Source organism: Bubalus bubalis, chromosome 9 (genome assembly GCF_019923935.1).
Source record: "Bubalus bubalis isolate 160015118507 breed Murrah chromosome 9, NDDB_SH_1, whole genome shotgun sequence".
Lineage (NCBI taxonomy): Eukaryota > Metazoa > Chordata > Mammalia > Artiodactyla > Bovidae > Bubalus > Bubalus bubalis.
In genome coordinates, this window is record NC_059165.1 from 101,480,945 (window position 1) to 101,489,715 (window position 8,771).

Here is an 8,771-nt window from a genome sequence, read left to right on the forward strand (position 1 = left end):
TGGAGAGGAAGAAGTACATGGGGGTGTGGAGTTGAGAGTGTGAGTTGATGGCCAGGATGATGAGCAGGTTTCCAAACACAGTGATCAAGTACATGGAGATGAAAAGCCCAAATATGAGAGGCTGCAGTTCTGGTTCCTCTGAAAATCCCAGAAGCTGAAATTCGGGAACCCTTGTTAGGTTTTTTGGTTCCATTTGGTGAAGGTGACTACCAGGTAAGGGTCAAAGGAACATGACTAATTTTCACACAAATGGGCAATACTCACATGGTTGAATTGCTGTCTTGTATATTTTGCCATAAAGATATTAACTTCAAAATTTTGCTCACTTTTTTTGTGCACTTTGTGCACACTAGATTTTGTGCACTTTGGGGAACCACTTGAGTCATCTCTACTTAGCAAACCTGTGTAACTACCAGTGTTTTCAACAAGATGTCTTGTATTCATGTTTTAATGAAAAAATTTTTCATGCATCTTAAAAATATAAATTGAATAGTGACAAAGTCTCAATATTGTCATTGCAGGGAATGCAGGGTGCTGAAAACAAAAGCTCCTAAGATCCCATTTTGGTGACAGAATATAAGCCAACAAAAATTATATAGCGTGTCAGATGGTGGCAAGTGGTATGAAGGAAAAAAAAAAGAGGTCTGATGTAGAAAGTCAAAAGGGAGTATGATTTTTCATGTATATTTAGGTAAGGGCTGAGAACAAGGTGATATTTGAAAAGAGACATTAAGGATAAAAGAACTAGGGCCATGAACATACCTGGGGCAGTGCATCTTGGCAAGGCAGCAGCTAATTTGAAGGTCCTGAGGAAGGTGTTTGTTTAAGATGTTCCAGTCCAGAAAAGGAAGCCAGTCTGGTGAGGGATATAAGCAGGAGGGATAGTGAGGAGAGATGGTGTCAGAGGATGTTGGGGAATGAGGTGTTCTCCCTCCTGCTGTTGAAAATTCAGGTCACAAGGGGTTCTTCATCCATGTTTTTTACCTTCTTCAATTTGTGAAATTCAGTACTAATAAAGCCATATGTGAGACAATTGATGGAAAATCCAAAACCAAATTCTAAAGAAAATGTTATGATAGTTATAACTTATGTCACTAATTCAATTTTTTATAACAAAGACATTGAAAGAGATAATATGACAGCAAGTTGTTATAATATGAGATGGAAGCACTGTCTGAGTTAAAATTTCCTCTTAGTTAGAAACATATGGATTCCGATATGCATGTGGAAGATAAGGATGACATTTATTCAAATGTAAAGAAGAGAAGTTTTCAAATGGAGGCTGAACATGACACAACTTTTATAATAGATTTAGAATGAAAGGACCATGAGGAATAAGAGATGTGGAAGTAGTTCAAAATATGCAAAAGTGTGATGTATTTGCACCACGTATGAAGAACATTCCTTTTCATTTTTGTTTAAGGCAAGGATAGGCAAGTGAAGGATATTTGAGTGATGGCTCAATTCCTTCAGTTAAAAAAATATTGGAGAGAGCATGAGAGATGACACAGATTTTACCACACAAAATTTTAATTCTCAGAAATTCTGCACAAATAATTGTATACATTATGACATATCAAAGGGCAAACAGCAATCTTGATCATAAAAATCCATTTCCTAGTTTGAAAGCATGTAATAATTAAAAAAAAAAGGAGCAAAAATATCCTTAATTTCCTATACAAAAGCAAAGAACTTGACTGGTCAGTTTTTAAAGGTGGCAGTAATGGGCTAACGATTCTATCAGATCAAACAGGCGATCCTAAAGGAAATCAGTTGTGAATATTCATTGGAAAGACTGATGCTGAAGCTGGAGCTCCACTACTTTGGCCACCTGCAAAGAGCTGACTCACTGGAAAAGACCACTATGCTGGGAAAGACTGAGGCAGGAGAAGGGAATGACAGAAGATGAGATGGTTGGATGGCATCACCAACTTGATGGACATGAGTCTGAGCAAGCTCCAGGAGTTGGTGATGGACAGGGAAGACTGGCATGCTGCAGTCCATGTGGTCTCATGGACACGACTGAGCAACTGAACTGAACTGAATGATTCTACACCTATATTTAATATTATACAAAATGAAATAATTGCAGGGTAAGCTCTTTGGCATACAATTTTGATATAGTGTTGTTTTTTTTTTTTTTTTTTTTGAAATTTAAGAGGATGGAGACACTGAAATGTATGCCTCATCAAGGACTGTTGCAGGGGAAATGTTTGCCAGCATTCTAGGTCTGGATCTTATTCATCATAGTTAAATATGCTTCTGCTAGAAAAACGTGCTACATCACTGTACATCCCTCCACAGCTAATACACTAATACTCTACTTCAGTTAACGACAAACGTACTTGGACTTAGGTTCTACTTTGACTGAAAGCACTTTGCACATCCCACTCCCTCTTCTAACTGGGCTTCTCTGTCCATCATTTAATGGTCAACATTGACCCTTGCATTGTCAAGCTCAGCATCATGAAATAATACATTAATTTATCAGTCAAGACAACAAAAAAAAACTCAGTGTTCATGGCTCTTGTTTAGTCTGAATTGGTTCTCATATGAACTCAGGTGAATGTTCTTGGCTGCCATCCCCTTTGACCATATCTTGCAGTATTTACTGGGATCCTGGACTCACCTGGGTAGAGTTTCTGAGAGAAAAGTCTCAACATAGATGTCCCAACTCCTCTTGGATGGTTGATGATGGAGATATCTGTCTACAGATAAGACAGTGGGATGGAGTTAAGCATTGGTCCCCCAACTACAGTTTTGACTCTGCAAGCATCAACCATGCCCCAATCTAGTCCAAGGCTGCACAGGCAGAGGGACTGCAGCACAGGAAATATTTATGGATCTTTATGTCTGCTCATTAGCATGATTCTCTTTTGTAACTACCACCTCTAATAACTGATTTCCCTGAGGGACACTGGTCTGGTCAGATAGGAACAGTTTCCTGCTCATACTCTGTGTTTAGGAAACAGAGTATATAGTTTTACAATTTCTGCACACCAAATTGTCTTCACCTGAACTTTTGAAAGGAAGTGTATGCATTCTTTCCAGAAGTGTGATCAATTTTAATTTTTTTTATATAAGGACTCATGAATCACACCAAATAATATACATCTGAAAAAGTTAGAATTGGTATTTTCAAATAAAATTGATATTTTCAAATATATAAAATATTTTTTTAATTTTAAAATCAAGACAAATTAAAAGTTATTTAATAAATTAAAAGGTATTATTGTTGTTTAGTTGTTATGTCATTTCTGACTCTTTGCAACCCCTTGGACTGTAGCCTGCCACATTCCTCTGTTCATGGGATTTCCCAGGCAAGAATACTGGAGTGGTTTACTTCTATACTGTAAATTAATTGTCCATTTATACGCATAATCTTGATAGGAATGTAAATTGGTGCAGCTATCACGTAAAAGAGTAGGGAGACTGCTCAAAAAATTAAGCATAAAATTACCTTATGATCCAGCTATTCCAATTTGAGAATTTATCCTAAAAATACAAAAACACAAATTGAAAAGATATATGCAACCCTAAGTCCATCACAACATTATTTTCAATAGCCAAATATGGAAACAACCTAAGTGCCTATCAATGAATAAATGGATAATGAAGAAGGCATATATGGATATAAAATGTAATGCTACACAGTTATACAAAAATGATGAAATCTTGAAGGAGGAGACTAAGATGGCAGAGTGAGAGGATGTGGAGTCCACCTTGCCCACAAACACATCAAAAATAATCTACACGTGACACATACACACACTGAGTTTAAAATAGATAACTAATAAGGACCTATTGTACAGGACAGGGAACTCTATTCAATATTCTGTAATGGCTTACATGGGAAAAGAAGCTAAAAAGAGCAGATATACCTATATTTATTACAGTTTCACTTCTCTGAACTCCTGAAACTAACCCAGCAATGTAAATCAATTATAGCATAGTAAAAGTTTTTAAAAAGTAGTTGCAGAAATTAAAACATGTGATAAAGTTCAACATCTATTCATGATATAACAATCCTCATCAAAGTGGGTATAGAGGGAACATATCTCAAAAATAATAATGGCATTTATGACATAAACACAACCAACGTCATATTCTTTTTTTTTTTTGAAGACATTATGCCAGTTTTTTTTAAACTTCACATAATTGTATTAGTTTTGCCAAATATCAAAATGAATCCACCACAGGTATACATGTGTTCCCCCTTCCGATGTCATATTCTACAGTGACAAGTTGAAAGCACTTCATATAAATTTAGGAAAAAGACAAGGATGTCTAATCTCTCTACTTCCAATATTCACTGCTAATACTTCAAAATACTTACAACATTTCCCACAGAAATAGAATTAATATTCCTAAAATTCAGGGCTTCCCTGGTGGCTCAGATGGTAAAGAATCAGCCTGCAATGGTGATTGCAGGCTGTATTGCAGATTCATCAACCCCTAGGTCAGGAAGATCCTCTGGAGAAGGGGATGGCTACCCACTCCAGTATCCATGTCTAGATAGAGGAGCCCTGGCAGGCTACGGTACATGGGGTCTCAAAGAGATGGACACAACTGAGGGACTAACACATATACATGCCTAAAATTCATATGGAACCACAAAAGAGCCTGAATAGCCAAAGCAATTGTGAAAGAAAATCAACCAACCAACCAAACAACCCCCCACCCCTGCCATGACAACAAAGCTGGGCTTATCATTCTCCTAAACTTCAGACTATACTGCAAAGCTACAGTCATCAAAATGGCATGGAACAGACACAATGGAGCAGAATAGAGAGCCAAGAAATAAACCACACACTTATGGCCGACTAACCCACGACAGAGAAAGTAAGAATAATAATAAGAAACAAAAAAGAGTCTTTCACAAGTGGTGCTAGTAAAACTGGACAGCTATGTATAGAAAATTAAATTAAAATATTTCTCACACCATATGCAAAAATAAACAAAAATGGATTAAAGAATTAAATGTGACTGGAAACCATAAAAATCATAGGAGATACCGTAGTAGAACAGTCTTTGAGCTAAATAATAGCAATATTTTTTGGGTCAGTCTACCAAAGCAAAGGAAATGAAAGCAAAAATAAACAAATGTGACCTAATTATACTTGAAAGCTTTTGCAAAACACAGAAAGCCACTGAGAGCTTAATGATACAACAATCAAAATAAGCAAATGTGAAGGCAATTGTAAAAATCTGCTACTTCTTGCTTTGGGTACTTGCATCAATATTTGAGACAGCATTCATGCTTATTCTATTTTTCAAGTAACTTCAAAAAACTGTATTAAAATGTGATCCTATTGAGGTTACTTTACAGGAAACCAGGGAAAATTGTAATAAAATAAATACTTGTGGAGAAAAATAGGTAAGCCTGGAATTACAGACTGGGTAAGAATTCAACCTTTCTTGTCAGTTGCCCTTTGATCATAATAATGGAAGAGAGCTCTGATTATAATGAGGATTTATAATGGATGATATTCAAATGTACATTCATTAATTCTTTTATTATTATGGCTAACTTTAGTAAAAAAAAATGAGATACTCAATTTAGAGCTATGGAAAGATGCGTGAGTGGGAAGTACTCTAAAATTTCAAGGGGAAACAGGAATATAATACAGCACGTCTCCTCGATATAAATGAGTTCCTTTCCAAGAGTGTATTCTTTAGTCCAATTTGTTCATAAGTCCAACAAAGGTGGCCTAGGTACCCAACTAGCACCATCAGTTACATAGCACTATAATCACTTTCCCTGGTGAAATGGCAACCCATTCCAGTATTCTTGCCTGGGAAATCCCATGGAGAGAACAAAGAGTTGAACATGACTGAGCGATTAAACCAAAGCCATCACACAAATAACACAAAAAAAATAAGTACAAAACATAAAGAAAACCTTCTTAATTTTACAGTGCCTTGAAAAGTACAGTGGTAGAGTACAGCAGCTGGCACATAGAGGTTGGCATTGAGTAAAGAGACAAAATTATTGAATGGAGGAGGGAGAGGAGATGGGAGAAGGCAGAGATGAAGGGTCATTAACAGTAGAAGATGGAAGCTGAAATTTCACTCATGCCTGATGTTAATGGCACAGGTTCTGGTTCTTTGCTGGATTTATTTGATCTACCCTCTTGAAAAAACTTCCCAGTAGCTCCTGGGATACTCTGGTAGCTTAGTTGGTAAATAATACACCTGCAATGCAAGAGACCCTGGTTCAGTTCCTGAGTCAGGAAGTTCCCCAGGAGACAGGATAGGCTACCCATTCCAGTATTCTCTGCCTTCCCTGGTGGCTCAGATGGTTAAAAAAAAAAAATCCACCTGCAATGCAGGAAACCTGGGTTCGATCCCTGGGTTGGGAAGATCCCCTGGAGGAGGGCTTGGCGACCCATTCCAGTATTCTTGCCTGGAGATTTCCATGGACAGTGGAGCCTGGTGGCTACAGTGCATGTGGTCACAAAGAGTTGGACATGAGTGAGTTACTAAACACTTGAAAAAACAATCTACTGATGTCTTGATGTAGCTTTTTCTCCTATCAGAGATGACACAGCAGCACTGGTTTGCATTTTGAACAGCTGCTGCAACCTTCGTGTGCCACTCTGCAATCAGGTCCTATGCCTCAAAAACTCATTTGTTGTTGTTCAGTTGCTCAGCCATGTCCAATTCTGTGAGACCCCATGGATTGCAGCACACCAGGTTTTCCCATCCATCACCATCTCCCAGTTTGCTCAGACTCATGTCTGTTGAGTCAGTGATGCCATCCAACCATCTCATCATCTGTCGCCCCTTCTCCTGCCCTCAATCTTTCCCATCATCAGGATCTTTTCCAATGAGTTGACTCTTCTCATCAAGTGCCCTCTCAAATAAAGAAATTCCCTGGCTATTTCCTGTGTTCTGGATCTCTCCTGTTCTTCACTTACATCTTTTTCCTCTTGCCTCTCTTATTAGTTTTGCTGGTTCTCCAATTCCTTCTTTTCACCTCGCTCCACTGTCTCAGTTATTTTTGTTTCCATCATTATTACTTGGTGCTTTTTAGCTGTACCAGCAATATCACCACTGCTTTTATGCTTTCTTCCAGACATCCTGGGCTTGAAATAAATGTAGAGTACTACTGTACCCTATATAATACTCTACACACACACACACACACACACACACACAATATGCCACCTAAAAGATCTTTTGGGCAAAAAGACTATATATATATATATATGTGTGTGTGTGTGTGTGTATACACACACATTTATACATGTATCTATATATAGAGAGAGACACACACAAGTTGACACTTGAACAAGAGAGTTAAGGGTTCTAACTTTTCATAGTCAGAAATCCTCCTGTAACCTGACAGTTATTTTTCTATATCACTTATACAACCAGTTGTAATAAAAATAATATAAATTCTCTTGGTTGTTAAGTGTATTTTTAAATGATTAATGCAACTAGAAACTATTACTTCAGGGAAATAGGAGAAATATTGCTTGGGATGGCATGTGTCATTTAATAAGTAATTATTGTTAATAAATCTATAATATCCCATCAAATAATAGAACCTCCAAATGTTTTGACTGAAAGGTAGGAAAATTTTCAAGTAGGAAAATATAAAAACTGTTTATGCATAAGACTAAGGAAAAAACTTAATAAGGAGAGTTCCTAAAATTGCATTAAGATGCTGAATCCAAAAATGAAAAGAAAAATGGAAATCCCAAGAAACAAATAGGAGAAAATTTTATTCCATAATGATCAAAGAATCACAATTTCTGGTTGTGAGGCTTCAAGTTATGCAATCCAGGGGACTAGAGTATTTGGTGTTTTAAACTTGGCATAAAGTGGAATCTCTTTAGGGCCCCTTTTATATCTTGATTTCTCAGACTATAGATGAAGGGGTTCAGCAGGGGTGTGACCACAGTGTACATCACCGAGGCAATTGTACTTGAATGTGAGGTGTGGGTAGCAGCAGAGCTAAGGTAAACTCCTAAGGCTGTAAAATAAAACAGAGAGACAACCAAGAGGTGGGACACACAGGTGGAAAATGCTTTGTATTTCCCTTGAGCTGATGTGATTTTACCCATGCAGGAAACTATTTTAGAGTAAGAGTAAAGGATACCAGCAAAAGGACCACCACCCATCAGGAAAGCTGAAAAATACATCACTATGTTATTAAGAAAGTTGTCAGAACTTGCAAGTTGTACTACCTGACTGAGTTCACAGAAAAAGTGGGGGATTTGTACATCTGGATTGAAGGACAATTGCAGTGCCATTAAGCTGTGTAGCAAGGAATGCAAGGCAATCAGCACCCAGGATATGAGAACCAGCAGTCCACAGAGCCGGGGGCTCATGATGACCATGTAGTGCAGAGGGTGGCAGATGGCCACATACCGATCATAGGCCATCACTGTCAGGAGAATGTCATCTAATTCTGCAAAGAGAATGTAAAAGTACATCTGGGTGATACAGCCTTCATAGGTGATTACTTGGCTCTGTGTCTGGATGTTCCACAGCATCTTTGGGATGGTGGTGGAGGTGAAGCAGATGTCTACAAAGGACAGGTTGGAGAGGAAGAAGTACATGGGAGTGTGGAGGTGGGAGTCTAAGCTGACAGCCAAGATGATGAGCAGGTTTCCAAACACAGTGATCAGGTACATGGAGAGAAAAAGCCCAAATATGAAGGACTGTATTTCTGCTTCCTTTGAAAGTCCCAGAAGAAGAAATCGTGAAATTTGTGTAATGTTACTTGGTTCCATGGCGTGCAGGTGACTACCAGGAAAAAG

General features: G+C 37.9%; 1 protein-coding gene across 1 annotated transcript; it reads right to left on the reverse strand.

Moving 5' to 3' along the window:
* Nucleotides 1-7,796: 7,796 nt before the first annotated feature.
* On the reverse strand, nucleotides 7,797-8,771 carry LOC123464582 (olfactory receptor 7A10-like). The gene has a single exon (XM_045161895.1). It carries the CDS (start codon nucleotides 8,742-8,744, stop codon nucleotides 7,797-7,799), a length of 948 nt encoding a protein of 315 aa, XP_045017830.1. The 5' UTR covers nucleotides 8,745-8,771.

Bases quoted from the DNA above. Each gene is read 5' to 3' on its own strand.
- LOC123464582 (XM_045161895.1), bottom strand. From the start codon at position 8,744: ATGGAACCAAGTAACATTACACAAATTTCACGATTTCTTCTTCTGGGA.